This window comes from Oncorhynchus mykiss, chromosome 10 (assembly GCF_057628025.1).
Source record: "Oncorhynchus mykiss isolate SJ-2025 chromosome 10, ASM5762802v1, whole genome shotgun sequence".
Lineage (NCBI taxonomy): Eukaryota > Metazoa > Chordata > Actinopteri > Salmoniformes > Salmonidae > Oncorhynchus > Oncorhynchus mykiss.
In genome coordinates, this window is record NC_143031.1 from 73,697,424 (window position 1) to 73,718,238 (window position 20,815).

General features: G+C 48.0%; 1 protein-coding gene across 3 annotated transcripts in view; it reads left to right on the top strand.

Annotated features, from left to right (window-relative positions):
• LOC110534796 (dolichyl-diphosphooligosaccharide--protein glycosyltransferase subunit TUSC3) overlaps positions 1-20,815 on the top strand; it is a 104,206-nt gene that overhangs the window by 41,641 nt on the left and 41,750 nt on the right. For all 3 annotated transcript variants that reach the window (XM_036933870.2, XM_090188658.1, XM_090188660.1), the window contains 3 exons: positions 3,150-3,290; positions 7,751-7,891; positions 9,421-9,510. In XM_036933870.2, the coding sequence (XP_036789765.1) occupies positions 3,150-3,290; positions 7,751-7,891; positions 9,421-9,510 (372 nt within the window). The remainder of the gene's footprint in view (positions 1-3,149; positions 3,291-7,750; positions 7,892-9,420; positions 9,511-20,815) is intronic.

Sequence of the window (20,815 nt, forward strand, 5' to 3'; positions counted from 1 at the left end):
CCCTCATTTCCATGTTCATAGTTGCCTGTCAGCCTCGGCGCGGAGACACAGCATGCTAATTAGCACGCAGGTCACGTTTTAAAGGAGAGATGAATCATTGAAATAAGGTAAATGAATCAGAGGTGGCTGACAGGCTCTCTGCATGGTTTTATTTACCCGCGGGGGCTCGTCGTCCGGCGGCCGTTTTAAGATCAGGCCACTTGGGGAGAGAGTTTGGGGTTTATATATATATATACGTTAGTGTCGGATGACATTTAGTGAAGTACTCGCAAACACAAACGCTCATGTACCTTGCAATGGTTGTTTAGTCTTGATTTATTTAGATGAGCTCTCTTATCCATCCCACATACTGTACTCCTGACTCAGTCCATACACACCCTGCATACAGTACTCTGAAGGTATAATCCATATTATAAACTGAGTTTGTCCAGCCCCTCAATTCTGATTGGCCGAAAGTGGTGGTATATCAGACCGTATGTCACGGGTATTACTGTACTAATTACATTTGTAACCAGTTTATAATAGCGATAAGGCACCTCTGGGGTTTGTGGTATATGGCCAATATATCACGGTTAAGGGCTGTGTCCAGGCGCGTTGTGTCGCGCTGAGGAACCGTGGTATATGGGCCATATACCACGGCTAAGGGCTGTGTCCAGGCGCGTTGTGTCGCGCTGAGGAACCGTGGTATATTGTCCGTAGCAGCCACTGTCACTGCAGGCTGGCAGCTAGATAAACACCCGTGTGGGAGATTGATACGAGTCGGTTCTGCGCAACCAACCTCTTTCCCTGGGGTTGTCATTATTTTTCCAGGGTGCATCCATAGGTGGGCCGTGGGCGAAGCCCGTGTGGGCGTATGTGTGTGCATGTCACCGGGCTCCGGAGTTTCTTACAGTACATCACCGCCTGCTGTGTCACTCAGTGCAGACCTCGATACAGTGGGAAAACGACCGCCCCAACACATAAATAACATATTCCACATCGCCATAGCAACTCAGCACCAGAGAAACCCATAATAGAACTTTGGTTTCTTATCACTAACAGTCGTTTGCATGACAATAAACAGATGTGAAGCTTCCAACCGCCCATTACCATAGCCAATGAGCAATTAATCTGGGTTAAATACTCACCCCTGAGGTACGCCTCACACTCTCCACTCGAGCAATTATGCGATTACGGGCCTCTAAGATTAAAAGGACATGTAATTAAATGCAGATCACTTTGTCTAGCTTTTCTTTTGTTATAATGGAGAGAGTGCTAATGTAGCACTCCTAATGGGCGAATCACCTCTACGCTCCAGGGAGGATGCGGTGGGCTCGTTTCATGCAATTAAGAGAAATAACCTCTGTAACGATCCTCACTTTGTTCTCTGTGAGTTTGGACTGGGGAGGAGGTGGGAATAGACTGACTTTTTAGTTGATTTGAATTGCAGGAAGAGGGGTTTGAAAAGCAAACCGAGTGGAAAGAGAGAGAGACTGAGAAGCACACAGTGGAGAGGTATCGACACAAGTAGTCAGAGATATATCTAAGAGGGAAAGAGCAGTTCATTTTAGAGACAGAATCGGGCAAGACAGATACAGATTGAGGGAAAGATGGAGAGAGAAACAATTGAGAGAATACTTTTGAGAGAGAGGGAATATCGTTGAGCGGGAGAGAGAGAGATGACTGTTGAAAGAGAGGGAGGATACCTAACATAATAAGTACGCAGTGTGCATGCCTATCCATTCATTAGGCCTAATGGCCAGCCTGTGCAGAGGGAGAGTGTAGTAATTAGGTGTATGTTAGTGCCACCAGTGAGTTCTCTGCACCGTGCTCCTCCCTCCCTGGGTAGGTGGCCTCATGGCCAGTCACATCATGTGGTAGGCCCCCTGCTTGATCATAACACCACTGGGGAAAGGGAACTGTGTATAGGGGATGTTTTTGTAGGGGCAGTGGTATATATGCACGCGTCATGTAATTGGGGTTCTCACCACTTCTCTTGATTCTCTCTCTGCCTTTTCCAACTATGTCCCTCCCTCTCTCCTCTTACCTACTGTATCTATCCCTCCCTCCCTCCCTCTCTCTCTTCCTCCCTACTGTATCTATCCCTCCCTCCCTCCCTCTCTCTCTTCCTCCCTACTGTATCTATCCCTCCCTCCCTCTCTCTCTTCCTCCCTACTGTATCTATCCCTCCCTCCCTCCCTCTCTCTCTTCCTCCCTACTGTATCTATCCCTCCCTCCCTCTCTCTCTTCCTCCCTACTGTACCTATCCCTCCCTCCCTCTCTCTCTCCTCCTCCCTACTGTATCTATCCCTCCCTCCCTCTCTCTCTTCCTCCCTACTGTATCTATCCCTCCCTCCATCTCTCTCTCCTCCTACCTACTGTATCTATCCCTCCCTCCCTCCCTCTCTCTCTTCCTCCCTACTGTACCTATCCCTCCCTCTCTCTCTCCTCCTCCCTACTGTATCTATCCCTCCCTCCCTCTCTCTCCTCCTCCCTACTGTATCTATCCCTCCCTCCCTCTCTCTCCTCCTACCCACTGTATCTGTCCCCCTCCCTCTCTCTCTCTCTCTCCTCCTACCTACTGTATCTGTCCCCCGTCCCTCTCTCTCTCCTCCTACCTACTATATCTGTCCCCCCTCCCTCTCTCTCTGCTCCTACCTACTATATCTGTCCCCCGTCCCTCTCTCTCTCCTCCTACCTACTATATCTGTCCCCGTCCCTCTCTCTCTCCTCCTACCTACTATATCTGTCCCCCCTCCCTCTCTCTCTGCTCCTACCTACTATATCTGTCCCCCTCCCTCTCTCTCTCCTCCTACCTTCTATATCTGTCCCCCCTCCTTCTCTCTCTCTCCTCCTACCTACTATATCTGTCCCCCCTCCTTCTCTCTCTCTCCTCCTACCTACTATATCTGTCCCCCTCCCTCTCTCTCTCCTCCTACCTTCTATATCTGTCCCCCCTCCTTCTCTCTCTCCTCCTACCTACTATATCTGTCCCCCCCTCCTCTCTCTCTCTCCTCCTACCTACTATATATGTCCCCCCTCCCTCTCTCTCTCTCCTACCTACTGTATCTATCACCAATCCTTTCCTCTCTTTTTCTCTCTCCCTCCATCTCCCTCTGTCTCTCTCTCTTTTTCTCTCTCTCTCTCTCCCTCTCTCTCTCCCCCTCCAGCTGAATATGAACTCAGCCCCTACCTTCATGCACTTCCCAGCTAAGGGGAAGCCTAAGAGGGCAGACACCTTTGACCTCCAGCGGATCGGCTTTGCCTCGGAGCAGCTGGCCAAGTGGATCGCAGACCGCACCGACGTACAGGTGAGAATTTAACATAATACAATTTAACATAATACACCTGTGATGATTGTACAGGTGACATAAGACCCGGGTTCAAATAGTATCTGTTTTCTGTCAGCTGCGCCTGATCGGGCTTGCCTGGAGCAATGGAGCTAATGGAATTGTCCCAAAAGTGCAAATGCCACCAATTTAGCAGGCTCAATCGAACGTTCAACATATTTGAAAGACAAACAAATACTCTTTAAACCCATGCCTGCCTATCACATTTTTATTTATTTTAAACTAAAAAAAACTTTTCTCCCCAATTTCGTGGTATCCAACTGTTCCAATCTATCTTGTCTCATCGCTACAACTCCCATACGGGCTCGGGAGAGACGAAGGTCGAAAGTCATGCGTCCTCCGAAACACAACCCAACCAAGCCGCACTGCTTCTTAACACAGCGCGCATCCAACCCGGAAGCCAGCCGCACCAATGTGTCGGAGGAAACACTGTGCACCTGGCAACCTTGGTTAGCGTGCACTGCCCCCGGCCCGCCACAGGAGTTGCTAGTGCGCGATGAGACAAGGATATCCCTGCCGGCCAAACCCTCCCTAACCCGGACGATGCTGGGCCAATTGTGTGTCGCCCCATGAACCTCCCGGTCGCGGCCGGCTGCGACAGAGCCTGGGCGCGAACCCAGGGTCTCTGGTGGCACAGCTAGCACTGCGATGCAGTGCCCTAGACCACTGCGCCATCCGGGAGGCCCCGCCTATCACATTTTAAAGCTTTTACAAAGTGCACACACAACTATTTACCTGTCACAAAACAGACAAGCATCACAAAAACATATCAGATATAATATTTGCAGCCAGAGGTTATCCTTTTTATAGCCTCGTCAGAGACGACATCATCCGTTTCAGATCCGTCTTAGAGATGCAAGAAGGACAAGATCACTTTGAGCACAACCTTTTATTTAGCCCTGAAAACACAATGACCAGCTAATGGCTGTGCTATCCAATGCTTTCTGTATGGCCCACTGCTCTCTGAGAATTCAACCTTTTATTTAGCCCTGAAAACACAATGACCAGCTAATGGCTGTGGTATCCAATGCTTTCTGTATGGCCCACTGCTCTCTGAGAATTCAACCTTTTATTTAGCCCTGAAAACACAATGACCAGCTAATGGCTGTGGTATCCAATGCTTTCTGTATGGCCCACTGCTCTCTGAGAATTCAACCTTTTATTTAGCCCTGAAAACACAATGACCAGCTAATGGCTGTGGTATCCAATGCTTTCTGTATGGCCCACTGCTCTCTGAGAATTCAACCTTTTATTTAGCCCTGAAAACACAATGACCAGCTAATGGATGTACTATCCAATGCTTTCTGTATGGCCCACTGCTCTCTGAGAATTCAACCTTTTATACAGCCCTGAAAACACAATGACCAGCTAATGGCTGTGCTATCCAATGCTTTCTGTATGGCCCACTGCTCTCTGAGAATTCAACCTTTTATACAGCCCTGAAAACACAATGACCAGCTAATGGCTGTGCTATCCAATGCTTTCTGTATGGCCCACTGCTCTCTGAGAATTCAACCTTTTATACAGCCCTGAAAACACAATGACCAGCTAATGGCTGTGGTATCCGATGCTTTCTGTATGGCCCACTGCTCTCTCAGAATTCAACCTTTTATACAGCCCAGAAAACACAATGACCAGCTAATGGCTGTGGTATCCGATGCTTTCTGTATGGCCCACTGCTCTCTGAGAATTCAACCTTTTATTTAGCCCTGAAAACACAATGACCAGCTAATGGATGTGGTATCCAATGCTTTCTGTATGGCCCACTGCTCTCTGAGAATTCAACATTTTATTTAGCCCTGAAAACACAATGACCAGCCAATGGATGTGGTATCCAATGCTTTCTGTATGGCCCACTGCTCTCTGAGAATTCAACCTTTTATACAGCCCTGAAAACACAATGACCAGCCAATGGCTGTGCTATCCAATGCTTTCTGTATGGCCCACTGTTCTCTGAGAATTCCAATGAGGTTAGAAACTGTTATCCTTTATTAGATCTACGGCATCCATTAAGGCCGTCCTCCATTACGGGGCGACGTCTCCCCCAGTCGCCCGTTAATCCTTTGGGTTCCACGTCGTCCTGCGGATTTGAAAATGGCGGTTGACAGTGGACAGAATGCGACTGGTACACTTTATAATGTTTCATTGTCACATACACTGGATAGGTGCAGTGACGTGTTGTTTTACAGGGTGGTGCAAAGCCCCTGGAGCATATTAGGGTTAAGTGCCTTGCTCAAGGGCACGTCGACAGATTTTTCACCTTGTCGGCTCGTGTATTCGAACCAGCAACCTTTCGGTTACTGGCCCAATGCTCTAACGCGCGCACACAATCTCCCTCTCGGTTCCACAAGCAGACTGAATTATGGGATATGTGGTTCCCTTCATTTGAGCTAATCCAATAGCATTAGAAGGCAAGGCCGGCGATTGACCAACAAGACGACTCAGATCTGGGTTGTGTTCAAACTGAAGATAAAAAAACAGACTGAAACAGTGAGGGGACTACCTGAACTTGTCCAAAATGAAATGCTCATTATCGTTTTCTGTTTCCCAAATGTTTTTCAACAGTATGTCCTAATGAATACAACCCTGGCCTACTAAAGCTCCACATGTAGATCTCTTTGTTTGAATGGGAATGTAACGTATCTTTTCATTACTGAGGGTATGCTATTCCCCAGTAATATCATATTATTATACTTGCTATGCCTCTATTGTAGCCTTCAACCTAATGCCACACTGTGCCCAAATCACATCTCACTGACAGGAACCCTTGTGTTATTCAACTAGGTGTAATTACATTGTGCTGAGCTATATCATTCTAAAATAGTTTTCTTTGATCAGACGAAAAACTAACCGTCTCCCTCCCTCTCCCTCACCTCCTTTCACTGGGTCTCCCTCCCTCTACCTCACCTCCTTTCACTGGGTCTCCCTCCCTCCCTCTACCTCACCTCCTTTCACTGGGTCTCTCTCCCTCTACCTCACCTCCTTTCACTGGGTCTCCCTCCCTCCCTCTCCCTCACCTCCTTTCACTGGGTCTCTCTCCCTCTCCCTCACCTCCTTTCACTGGGTCTCCCTCCCTCTACCTCACCTCCTTTCACTGGGTCTCTCTCCCTCTACCTCACCTCCTTTCACTGGGTCTCCCTCCCTCCCTCTCCCTCACCTCCTTTCACTGGGTCTCCCTCCCTCTACCTCACCTCCTTTCACTGGGTCTCCCTCCCTCCCTCTAACTCACTTCCTTTCACTGGGTCTCCCTCCCTCCCTCTACCTCACCTCCTTTCACTGGGTCTCACTCGCTCCCTCTACCTTACCTCCTTTCACTGGGTCTCCCTCCCTCTACCTCACCTCCTTTCACTGGGTCTCCCTCACTTCCTCTACCTCATCTCCTTTCACTGGGTCTCCCTCCCTCCCTCTACCTCACCTCCTTTCACTGGGTCTCCCTCACTTCCTCTACCTCACCTCCTTTCACTGGGTCTCCCTCCCCTCTACCTCACTTCCTTTCACTGGGTCTCCCTCCCTCTACCTCACCTCCTTTCACTGGGTCTCCCTCCCTCCCTCTACCTCACCTCCTTTCACTGGGTCTCCCTCCCTCCATCCCTCTAACTCACTTCCTTTCACTGGGTCTCCCTCCCTCCCTCTACCTCACCTTCTTCACTGGACCTCTCTCCCTCTACCTCACCTCCTTTCACTGGGTCTCTGTCCCTCCTCCCTCTACCTCATCTCCTTTCACTGGGTCTCTCTACCTCACCTCCTTTCACTGGGTCTCTCTCCCTCTTCCTCACCACCTTTCACTCGGTCTCTCTCCCTCTACCTCACCTCCTTTCACTGGGTCTCCCTCCCTCTACCTCACCTACTTTCACTGGGTCTCCCCCCCTCTACCTCACCCCCCCTCCCCCGCTCTCCCCCTCCTCCTCTCTCCCCCTCCTCCTCTCCCCTCCTCCTCCTCTCCTTCCCTCCCCCTCCTCTCCTCCTCTCCCTCCCCTCCTCCTCCTCTCCCTCCTTACCCTCTCTCCTCCTCCTCCTCTCCTCTCCCCCTCCTCTCCTTCCCTCCCCCTCCTCCTCTCCCTCCCTCCACTCTCTCCTCCTCTCCTCCTCCTCCTCCTCCTCCTCTTCTCCCTCTCCTCTCCCCCTCCCCCTCTCTCCCCCTCCCCCTCTCTCCTCCTCCTCCCCCTCCTCCTCTCTCCTTCCCTCCCCCTCTCTCCTCCTCTCCCTCCCCCTCCCTCCTCTCCCTCCCTACCCCTCTCTCCCCCTCCTCCTCCTCTCCTCTCCCCCTCCTCTCCTCTCCTCCCCCTCCTCCTCTCCCTCCCTCCCCCTCTCTCCTCCTCTCCTCCTCCTCCTCCTCCTCTCCTCCCTCCCCTCCTCTCCCCCTCCTCCTCCTCTCCCCCTCCCCCTCCTCCTCCTCTCCTCCCCCTCCTCTCCTCCTCCAGATCCGTGTGTTCCGCCCCCCTAACTACTCTGGCACCATAGCCTTGGCCCTGCTGGTGTCCCTGGTAGGAGGGCTGCTCTACCTCCGCAGGAACAACCTGGAGTTCATCTACAACAAGACTGGCTGGGCCATGGCCGCGCTGGTGAGAGAGGAGTACACCCACACCCCAGGGAGCACACCCACATCCCAGGGAGCACACCCACATCCCAGGGAGCACACCCACACACCATGGAGCACACCCACACCCCACCTCAGCTCAATCACACACACATACAAACATGTATGCATATGCAGACAGGCACACACACAATCACACACACAATGGACTGGTGAGAGCACAACACCCCTGAAGTAGGTAAGCAGAATGTCCCTATGAACGGTTCTCACAGCGTGATATTGTCTTTCCTAAGTGTTCCACATAATGGTTTCTTAGAACACTTACGTTAACAAGCTATTGATGAAGCTGCCCACACCCCACACGTTCTGCCCACGTTCTGGAGGTGCAATACCATAGTTACACATATATATATATTATATGGTTAGAAAATCCTTTGTACTCAACTCAACTTCGGCAGAAAAGCACTTTGTGTACAGTCTATAAAGCAGTCTTTAAGGCAGTCTATAAGTCTATAAAGCAGTCTATAAGGCAGTCTATAAGGCAGGCTATAAGGCAGTCTAAAAGGCAGTCTATAAGGCAGTCTATAAGGCAGTCTATAAGGCAGTCTATAAGGCAGTCTGTAAGGCAGTCTATAAGGCAGTCTATAAGGTCCATACAGGTCTAAGGATCTTCATCAGATCATCCTGTTGCAGGAAGTGTCAAACTTGTAGTGTATTTGAGGTTTAAAAAGGCTTCTGAAGTTTGTAATTTCCACTATCAAACCTCAGACCTGATTTCCCTTGTGAAAAATGTTTCAACCCCCTACAAAAATGTCATTAATTATAGTCCACTAAATAATTCAAACAGGCTCAAGTTAAGATCCTACATCTGTATGTGAAACAATATAATGTCAATTCTGCATTTCTTCAGTATCTTTGTGAACTACAACCAATGAGCGTGATCCAGCATGCTGGTCTGTCTTCATCAGCAGCAATGCTCTGACTGATAGTGAGGGCAGTACGAGGCAGAGTGGACGAGTGTCCTATGTGTAGACAGAGAGGGCTGTTATCCCATATGTTAAGAGACAGGGAGAAGGCTGAGGAAGCCACAGAGAGTATTGATCGTAAAGGGAGCAGCGGGCAAGTCACGGAGGTCAGGTTCAATGTGGGTTTTACCTCTCCTCTGCTCTGTTGGAGTGGCGAGATGGATCGATGTGGGTGTGCAGCCTCTCTCTCTCTTCTCTCTCTCTCTCTCTCTCTCTCTCTCTCTCTCTCTCTCTCTCTCTCTCTCTCTCTCTCTCTCTCTCTCTCTCTCTCTCTCTCTCTCTCTCTCTCTCTGTCTCTAACTCTGTCTCTGTCTCTCTCTGTGACTGTGAAGAAATAGCAGCAGGAGTGTTGATGAGTGTAGCGTCATTTCTACCTGTAACTTTTAAACTTTGTTTTCTCTCTCTCTCTGTCTGTCTCTCTCTGTCTCCTCTGTCTGTCCGTCCGTCTCTCTCCCTCTCTCCCCATCCCTCTCTCTCTTTTCCTCTCTCTCTCTCTCTTCCTCCCTCCCTCCCTCCCTCCCTCACTCAGTGTGTGGTGTTTGCCATGACATCAGGCCAGATGTGGAACCACATCCGCGGCCCACCTTACGCACACAAGAACCCCCAGAACGGCCAAGTGGTGAGTCTGTCCACCTCTACATCCACTCCTGATTGATGTTTTTCTGGGGCTGTAAACACTGAGTGGAAAAAACATTAGGAACACCTGCTGTTTCCATGACATGGACTGACCAGGTGAAAGCTATGATCCCTTGATGATGACACTTGTTAAATCCACTTCAATCAGTGTAGATGAAGGGGAGGAGGCAGGTTAAAGAAGGATTTCTGAGCCTTGAGGCAATTGAGACATGGATTGTGTATGTGTGTCATTCAGAGGGTGAACGGGCAAGACAACAGATTTAAGTGCCTTTGAACAGGGTATGGTAGTAGGTGCCAGACACAGCGGTTTGTGTCACAAACTGCAATGCCACTGGGTTTTAAAACCTCAACAGTTTCCTGTGTGTACCAAGAATGGTCCACCACCCAAAGGACATCCAGACAACTTGACACAACTGTGGGAAGCCTTGGAGTCAACATGGGCCAGTATCCCTGTGGAACGCTTTCAACACCTTGTAGAGTCCATGTTCTGAGGGTGAAAGGGGGTTCAACTCAATATTAGGAAGGCGTTCTTAATGTTTTGTACACTCAATGTTGGCTATTGGTTTTTCACTCTTTCCCTCTCCTCTCATCCCTCCTCATATCCCTCCTCATCCCTCCTCTCATCCCTCCTCTCATCCCTCCTCTCATCCCTCCTCTCATATCCCTCCTCTCATCCCTCCTCTCATCCCTCCTCTCATCCCTCCTCTCATATCCCTCACTCATCCCTCTTCTCATCCCTCCTTTCATATCCCTCCACTCATCCCTCCTCTCATCCCTCCTCTCATCCCTCCTCTCATCCCTCCTCTCATCCCTCCTCTCATCCCTCCGCTCATCCCTCCTCTCATCCCTCCTCTCATCCCTCCTCTCATCCCTCCTCTCATATCCCTCCACTCATCCCTCCTCTCATCACTCCTCTCATATCCCTCCACTCATCCCTCCTCTCATCCCTCCTCTCATCCCTCCTCTCATATCCCTCCTCTCATATCCCTCCTGTCATCCCTCCTGTCATCCCTCCTCTCATCCCCCTCTTCTGTGTACGTCGCCACGTCTAGAAATGAAGCGATGGGAAACGCTGACTTGTTTTCCCCAGTGAAAGACGGGACAGAGACGTCTCTCATTGAGCTCCATGTGTGAATTCAAGATGGAACTTTCTGAGTGTCAGACCTTACCTCTCAACGACACCGTAACCCGGTACAGTCACTGAATTAGCCACAGTCTTTTCAATTAGCACCTCAATAACCTAGAGGATAATAGGCTTTCACACTGTGGTGAATTCCTTAACGCTGTTCCACTGGAGCAAAAAGTGTTGAGACTTGGTCAGAATGAGTCACACACACACACACACACACACACACACACACACACACACACACACACACGTGTCATAGGTGGAGAAATGTAAGTAAAGCCCTATACCATAAGCACTGTCAGACAGGTGGTAACCACAAGGTTGTTATGTCTGATCTGAGTACTGTTCTTATTGCTCTTACTCTTGATCTCCAGTCTGTAGTGCTCTCGTCTATACTGGTCTCAGATCAGTGTTAAAGCCATCTATGGCGCTCTAAGCCCCACCCTGGAGAAGGGTTTCTGGGGATGGGGGGGGGGGGTCGTAAAAGACCCCACCTGGAGCTGTGTGTGTGTGTGTGTGTGTGTGTGTGTGTGTGTGGATTTGTGTGTGTGTGTGTGTGTGTGTGTGTGGATTTGTGTGTGTGTGTGTGTGTGTGTGTGGATTTGTGTGTGTGTGTGCATGGATTTGTGTGTGCGTGTGTGTGTGCGCGCAGACCTGAGCATGGGTGTAATTATATGTGTGTGTGTGTGTGTGCATGGATTTGTGTGTGTGTGAGCGGCCAGCTGGGAGTCACAGTGGCTTTATGTCAGTCCAGAGACATGTCAGGGTTGCTGTGTCCCAGACACTCAGACGGTTGTATGTCGACGTTTCCCGTCTGGACGATTACGAGGAGACTCGGCTAGGAAATACAGTTTATGAGGGGGAGAAGGCCATGACACACACTCGGACACACACACACTCCCACACGGACAGACACACGCACACTCCCATACGTACAGACACACACACACACACAGACAGACACACACACTCCCACACGGACAGACACACACACGCACACACTCCCACACGGACAGACACACACTCACTCCCACACGGACAGACACACACACACACAGACAGGGACAGACACACACACACACACACACTCCCACACGGACAGACACACACACACTCCCACACGGACAGACACACACACACTCCCACACGGACAGACACACACTCCACACAGACAGACACACACTCCCACACGGACAGACACACACTCCCACACGGACAGACACACACACTCCCACACGGACAGACACACACACTCTCACACGGAGAGACACACACACTCCCACACGGACAGACACACACACACTCCCACACGGACAGACACACACACACTCCCACACGGACAGACACACACACACTCCCACACGGACAGACACACACACACACACAGACAGGGACAAGTAAAAACATGTTGTTTGACTCTTTAGATCCAGTTTGATATGTTAGTTCTAAACCATCTATAAGATATATATATACAGTGGGGCAAAAAAGTATTTAGTCAGCCACCAATTGTGCAAGTTCTCCCACTTAAAAAGATGAGAGAGGCCTGTAATTTTCATCATAGGTGCACTTCAACCAGAAAATCACATTGTAGAATTTTTCTGAATTTATTTGCAAATTATAGTGGAAAATAAGTATTTGGTCACCTATAAACAAGCAAGATTTCTGGCTCTCACAGACCTGTAACTTCTTCCTCTGTCCTCCACTCGTTACCTGTATTAATGGCACCTGTTTGAACTTGTTATCAGTATAACAGACACCCACCTGTCCACAACCTCAAACAGTCACACTCCAAACTCCACTATGGCCAAGACCAAAGAGCTGTCAAAGGACACCAGAAACAAAATTGTATTTATTTGGATGATCCAGAAGAAGATTGGGAGAATGTCATATGGTCAGATGAAACCAAAATATAACTTTTTGGTAAAAACTCAACTCGTCGTGTTTGGAGGACAAAGAATGCTGAGTTGCATCCAAAGAACACCATACCTACTGTGAAGCATGGGGGTGGAAACATCATGCTTTGGGGCTGTTTTTCTGCAAAGGGACCAGGACGACTGATCCGTGTAAAGGAAAGAATGAATGGGGCCATGTATCGTGAGATTTTGAGTGAAAACCTCCTTCCATCAGCAAGGGCAAAGTCCGTGAAAGTCCGTGTTGCCCAGCAACAGCCCAAAACATCACTGCTCTAGAGGAGATCTGCATGGAGGAATGGGCCAAAATACCAGCAACAGTGTGTGAAAACCTTGTGAAGACTTACAGAAAACGTTTGACCTCTGTCATTGCCAACAAAGGGTATATAACAAACTTTTGTTATTGACCAAATACTTATTTTCCACCATAATTTGCAAATAAATTCATTAAAAATCCTACATTGTGATTTTCACATTTTTTTCTTCTCATTTTGTCTGTCATAGTTGAAGTGTACCTATGATGAAAATTACAGGCCTCTTTCATCTTTTTAAGTGGGAGAACTTGCACAATTGGTGGTTGACTAAATACTTTTTTGCCCCACTGTATATATAAAATATCTGTTTCTCCCAACAGTCAGAAAAGCAATATAGCATTAGGTGGTGGAATAGATGGATGTAACATTGGAATGGCACATTAAGAGATGGACAGACAGATCGATAAATATTTTTTCTTCTCCTGTAGTCGGTTTTCTGAGAAAGAGAGGGAGAGCTTGACACACAGTTAGAGGATTAGAAGAAAAATAGGTTCTCCTCTTGAAGAGTCGGTTTTCAGACAGACAGACAGACAGACAGACAGACAGACAGACAGACAGACAGACAGACAGACAGACCAGAATGAAAGGAGCATTGGGATGACAATTAAGAGGAAGAGATAATTACTAATGGGCTAAAAATTGTTAAACGACACATTATGTGTCATTTGTGGGGTGTGAACAGAGTGAGAAGATGATGGACTGTATCAGAGGCTGTAGGGTGGGTTGGTTCTTCTGTCCTTGTGGGGACCTATATTCCCCACAAGGATAGTAAAATGTGACCAACCGCCTCGATTCGGTCTTATGTAGCAAAATTTGAAATTGTGTTTTTTACATTGGATAAAAGTAGAGACTAGAAAATGGTATATCATACACTGCAGTTGAGGGACAATGGGAAAGTAATTCTGCTTTGAAAGTTGATAAACTTGTAACCTCACTTTTGAGAAAATGGCCCTTGAATATTTTGGTACACCTAGTGGAGAGCTCTTCTTTGTCCATGTCGATTCTGCATCGTTCACACCCTCTTAAGCTTTAGCCCCACCCATCTCTTTAAGGATTCACATGTGCGGTCATGTGGCAAACATACGCTACAGTATATCTATTCAAATCTATGTTTATTTGTCACATGCTCAGGATACAGAAGGTGGAAACAGTACAGTTGTAGTACTTGCATAGTAGCAATATCAAAAACACAAAGTGTCCAGATAAAAAATATTTGATAAATATTTTCTCGTTGTTAGATGATGCTCACCCGACACACTTGTCTAAATTGATGGGTCATGTGAAGGAAATGCTATAACCAACCCCCAGCCACATCTAGCTAAGTGGATGGATCACTATTGTCTGGACATGCACACATATTCATGAAATACAATAGGTGTCCGTAATCCCCCCCAGACACACCTGGCTAGTTTGATGGGTCATGTAATAATCCGGCCGAAGTGGAGTCTTTTGTTTAGACATGTAGCTAGCTAGCTAAACAATGAACCGGCATAACCTCAACTAATACTGCTACCAACACAAACATTGTCATAGCTGTGGTATGAATCTGCGGGTAGCTAAAGCTAACAAATTAGTATCAATGTTAACTAGCTAACGTTAGGCTATAACTAGCAATGCAAATTGCTAGCTACCGAACAGTATGCTTTAACTTGCAATAAAAAAAGGACTTCCTGACAAAATTAGAAACGCAGATCTGGAAAATGTCGCTAGACTTTTACCCGTATCCATGGATGAACGCTTCAGGGCAGATTGGAACCATTTAACGTTTTGTTTGTAGCTACATCTTGTTTGGCCAGCGTTGTGTCAAGTCACTCGGTTCACATTGACCGTGGCGTGTGCAGAAAGTAGCCCATCACTCCTACTGATCTGTCGATAGCGCCTGCTACATTCAGGGCATCACATGTTGAGAAAAGTAACAAAACGTTTGTAGTTCTCTGGCTAACGTTATATCTTTCAGAAACGGCACAGTAGAAAGGACTGTCAACACATACTATTACAGCTCACGTTATAGACAGAAGCGGCTACATGGCAAACCAATCCATACTCATCTCCTTGCATGTCCAGCCCATCCATTATCTCAGCCAATCATGGCTTGTGGGAAGGTTCCTGACTTTTTCCGTGGCTAAACCAACCAGGCTCCTAATGTAACAATTTGATTTGTATTTATGAACAGAGAACAGATGTCACTAAGGTTCTGCCTAGCAACAGAGATGCATGCATTGGCTGTTCAGACGTGTAGGAGGAAACTCGGTATAGGAGAAAGGGTTAAATATCAGTGCTTGTGTGAATGTCTTTTGTCTTACTCAGCTGTATCGACCCAATGGGTGAATAAACTTGGTTTGAGCTTTATGAAGCGTCCGTGAGTTTTAATAGGTTCATTTAGAACCTAACAGGTGTTAGGTTTAGTGTTAGGTTTAGGGGTGAGGGAAAATAGGATTTGGAATGGAAATCAATTTTAGGTTTCCACGAGCATAGAAGAACAAAAGTGTGTGTGTGTGTGTGTTTTTTTTATCAGCTTCTGCAGTTCCAACAGATTTTTCAGACTACAAAGGGAAGCCAACCAAACCCTAAGCATCTGTTGTTGTTACTGTGCTTATTTACTGGGAAAATATTATCCTTGTCGAAAGGCAACCAAAAACTAAAAATAGTACTCTCAAACTACAGGGTGTTTTTCCAGAAAGATTTACCGGTCATCATTTATAGTTGTGCATCGGAGTGTGAAATTAAAAAAACAGAGAGAAAAACATTTAGTGGAGAGGGAGGAGAGAAGAAACAGTGCCTTGATTACCAAACTAAAAGCTACATTTGCATGAAATGATCCTCTTGTCAGACTACTGGATGTCCTTTCTGCTTTTTTCTTCCCCCTCTTTCTCTCCTCCCTCCTTCTTCTGGCCCATCCAATCTTCTCTCCCTTATCACCCTCTCCCTTCATCTCTGGCCGGGCTCTAAACCCTTTGGAGAGAGAGAGAAGGAGAGGGAGGGAGACCAGGGTTGTTTGGATAGTAAAAGCGACTGATGCGGTTGGCCAGTCGGTTCAGCCTGTGCAGAAAAGTTCATGGGCGACTGGAGCTGTTTGACGACACAGAGAAGAGAGAGAGTGAGAGAAGAAAGAGGGAGAGAGAAGAGAGAGAGAGTGAGAGAAGAAAGAGGGAGAGAGAAGAGAGAGAGAGAGAGAAATAGACCTCTTAAAATCCTGTCTGCTTTTCTCTGTTTCCCTGCTCTTTTACCTCTCGCTCTTTCTCTCACCTCCCCCCTCTCTTTCATACACCTCCCCTCTCTTTCTCTCACCTACCCCTCTCTTTCTCTCACCTACCCCTCCCTTTCTCTCACTTCCCCCTCTCTTTCTCTCACCTCCCCCTCTCTTTCTCTCACCTCCCCCTCTCTTTCTCTCACCTCCCCCTCCCTTTCTCTCACCTCCCCCTCCCTTTCTCTCACCTCCCCCGCTCTTTCTCTCACCTCCCCCTCGCTTTCTCTCACCTCCCCCTCGCTTTCTCTCACCTCCCCCTCTCTTTCTTTCACCTCCCCCTGTCTTTCTCTCACCTCCCCTTCTCTTTCTCACCTCCCCCCTCTCTTTCTCTCACCTCCCCCCTCTCTTTCATACACCTCCCCCCTCTCTTTCTCTCACCTCCCCTCTCTCTTTCTCTCACCTCCCCTCTCTCTTTCTCTCACCTCCCCTCTCTCTTTCTCTCACCCCCCCTCTCTTTCTCTCACCTCCCCCTTCTCTTTCATACACCTGACCTCTCTTTCTCTCACCTCCCCTCTCTCTTTCTATCACCTCCCCTCTCTTTCTCTCACCTCCCCCTCTCTCTCTCACCTTCCCCCTCTCTTTCTCTCACCTTCCCCCTCTTTCTCTCCCCTCCCCCTCTCCCCCTCTCTTTCTCTCACCTCCCATTCTCTTTCTCTCACCTCCCCCTCTCTTTCATACACCTCCCCCCTCTCTTTCTCTCACCTCCGCCCTCCCTTTCTCTCACCTCCCCTCTCTCTTTCTCTCACCTCCCCCCTCTCTTTCTCTCACCTCCCCCCTCTCTTTCATACACCTCCCCTCTCTTTCTCTCACCTACCCCTCTCTTTCTCTCACCTACCCCTCCCTTTCTCTTACTTCCCCCTCTCTTTCTCTCACCTCCCCCTCTCTTTCTCTCACCTCCCCCTCTCTTTCTCTCACCTACCCCTCCCTTTCTCTCACCTCCCCTCTCTCTTTCTCTCACCTACCCCTCTCTTTCTCTCACCTACCCCTCCCTTTCTCTCACTTCCCCCTCTCTTTCTCTCACCTCCCCCTCTTTCTCTCACCTCCCCCTCTCTTTCTCTCACCTACCCCTCCCTTTCTCTCACCTCCCCTCTCTCTTTCTCTCACCTCACCTCCCCTCTCTCTCTCCCCCTCTCTCTCTCTCTCCTACTCTCTCTCTCCTACTCTCTCTCTCACCATCTCTCTCTCTCCTACTCTCTCTCTTACCATCTCTTAACATCTATCTATCTCTCTCTCTATCTTAACAGAAAGGTACACCACAAACCAGGCTGGTCTGTATCCATACAGCCCTCTCTGCCCACAGTCATTTTTTGTTGTATTTTTGTCTGCAGGCAGTTGGCTACCAGACAGGATAATAACATTATAAAAAATGGCCCAATCCTGGAGGAGTATATTGAAAGAATTTGTCAATTGATGAATGGGAACCAAACAGGACTAAACTAGATGAAATTGTATCTGCTCGGTGCCCAAGAACTGCTCTTGAGGATCCCGGATAATGAGAGATGTTGGTGACTAAACAAAGGCCATCTGTTAGTCTATGAGCAGTTTGAGATCCTCCAGGAAGTGACTTTGCAGGCTCAGTGCTGCCCTCTCTCATTGAGGAACTCCAGTTGAAGGCCACCCAGGGTTCTGCAGGCTACCATTTAGTAAATCACTTATCCTTATAACTTCTTCTATGTGTGATTTTAAAATATACCAGGACATACATCTGGTATATTAGAAGCAATTAGAGGTACCATGAATGCCTTATAAAATCATTTTTATTTACAGGAAGATTGACCAGACAGATCACCATGTTCTGTTCACTATAATGTTGGGGCCTGTTTTCTGCTAACAATTCCTGCAGTATCGCGGTCAGCCTTGAACTTCCTTGGCTTCAATGAGAGGGCGCAGTCGTTCTCCCTTGGGTCAAAAGGAGATCTCCAACTGCCGTTCAAGAGAACCAATTTCGCATCCAGGAACTTAAACTGTGGCATTAGATTGAACCAAAATGGCTGAAGCACTCAGTGACTAGCCTTTCGCTCCAAAATGGTGTACCCAAGCAGTTCCAGAGGGGGATGCTCGAAGTAGACGTTGCCACTTACCACAGATCAGATTATATTAACCCCAATCTGAACCTTAACTATGAGGGAGGCGAAACAATATCTGACCCCGTATCTGTGGTTTGGTGGAACGTCACCTCAGCAGCCTAACAGACAGTCAGAAAAGGATGTTCAGAGCCCTGAGGACCTTCTTCTGTTGACCCCTTAGAAATATGTTTTACTTCAACGTTTCATCTGGGTGTTTTAGAGTTCCCCCTGACTGGATCCATCTGTGAAACCGAGACGCTGGGGCGGCTATCTCCTCTGCCTACACATCAGCCACGCCTCACATCCCTTTCCCATATCATCCCAACCCATTACTTCATTAAGTTTGGCTGCAAACAACCTCCTCCGCCCTGCTTCCCAAAGAAACGACTCAAGTATATATAAATCTCATCTTTTTTTCATAATCCGAGCAGACCGTTGTCACTTTTATTGCATTTTAGCAAATATTTAGGTTTTCTCCCGGAGATGTTCGTGGGGGGGGGGGGGCTGGGTCTATATTAAGTGAATTGAACTGTGAACCAAAGCATGAAACACATATTTCTATTTTGGGCCCTTTTCCAGGATGCTTAGCTCTCCATTCCAAGGGACTGGAGCATTAAAAATGAATCTTTGTGGCGAACGAGCGCCTTAATTAAGAATGGGGAGACCTAGGAGGGATGGAGAGAGGAAGAAAACAGAAGGAGAAAAACAAGCTGAAAAACAAACGCTGATTAACTGTGAATGAATCACTTTGATGGAAAACGTTTCCTTACGGGGACCGGCAGTAGAAAACAACTAAAGGCTCGCCGGGAGCAAGAGGTTTATTATTTATGAAGCTTCTTTTTTTAATTCTAAATATGTGAATATTTTTTTCTAGATATTTATTTTTATGTGTGCTAGTGCTGGGCTGGAGCAAAACCCCTTCACACCCACCAGCTTCCCAACCCAGAGAGGAGCCTTTTCTACTGTCTGGCACCGATGTTTTTTTACTGAGGTCTGAAGTAGATGATCAAAAGTGCTTCTCTATCGACAGTGGTTGCTAGGGCGGGAGAAAAATCTCCTTAGCAACCCCTCCACCTGTCAATCATTCCCGGAACTCTCAACACAATTGGCTATCGTCTTCCCCCGTTCACCTTAATGCACTTTAACCCACTGGCTCCGTGTCTGTATCCATCTACCCACCCCTCTGTGGTCGCATCACTTCCTCCTCTCTCTCCCAGGCCATCTGTCTCCGAGCCCAGAGATTGAATCAATACGGCTGCATGTGTCAGCGGTATTGCTATATTGAATTTATGTGAGGTTCTTATTGAAATATTATAATGTGGCTGTATGAATTCCAGGCCTCCTGCTCAGCATACAGGGGCGCTGGCAGAATACAGCGTAACGTTTTATGGCCCGGCTAATATTGGCCCCGGGAAAATCTCAGGGTTATGTGGACAATGACTTATGAGGGTAGCGAGGACTCTCTGGGACTTTAACGCCACGTTTGAGACGTGCGGCGCTAGTGTCCTTATTGTAGTGTGTGTGTGTGTGTGTGTGTGTGTGTGTGTGTGTGTGTGTGTGTGTGTGTGTGTGTGTGTGTGTGTGATGTTTCAGGCGATATATTATATGATTATTGTGGTAGTGGTGATGATGATAACAGTGATGATGACAGTGAGGATGGTGATCTGGCATTGATAATAGTGACATTATGATGGTTGATGATAAGAATGTGGAAGGTTGACAACTTTTCCAGATACCTTAGGATAGGACAGACAGACTATTTAGGTATTTTCACTGACAGACAGGAATCCAAACATACTCCATTCATCTGAACTGTGTTTTCTCTTTCTCTCTCTCTGTTTCTCTCTGTTTCTCTCTCTCTGTTTCTTTCTCTCTCTGTCTCTGCCTCTCTCTCTGTCTCTGCCACTCTCTCTCTGTCTCTGCCGCTCTCTCTCTGTCTCTGCCACTCTCTCTCTGTCTCTGCCTCTCTCTCTGTCTCTGCCACTCTCTCTCTGTCTCTGCCTCTCTCTCTCTCTCTCTCTCTCTCTGTGTCTCTGCCTCGCTCTCGCTCTCTCTCTCTCTCTCTCTCTCTCTCTCTCTGTGTCTCTGCCTCTCTATGTCTCTGCCTCTGTCTCTGCCTCGCTCTCTGTCTCTGCCTCTGTCTCTGTCTCTGCCTCTCTCTCTGTCTCTACCTCTGCCTCTGTCTCTGCCTTTCTCTGTCTGTCTCTCTCTCTGTCTCTACATCTGTCTCTGCCTCTCTCTCTGTCTCTACCTCTGTCTCTGTCTCTGCCTCTCTCTCTGCCTCTCTCTCTGTCTCTGTCTCTGCCTGTCTCTGCCTGTCTCTCTCTTTGGCTCACGCACTCACTCCCTCACGCACTCACGCACTCACTCACTCACTCACTCACTCACTCACTCACTCACTCACTCACTCACTCACACACGCACACACACACATGCACGTTTTCTCACTCACAACGGGCCAGGCTTTGTGCAATATCGATCCTATACACCAGGCTTCCTACTGACTCCTGAACAATGCCTCCGCTGTAGACCACATTCCGACTCTTATCTGAGGAATGCTACAGTGTCTGTCTGGAGACCAGTAAATGGGAAGACAGTGGAGAGGTACAGCTCACATGCATT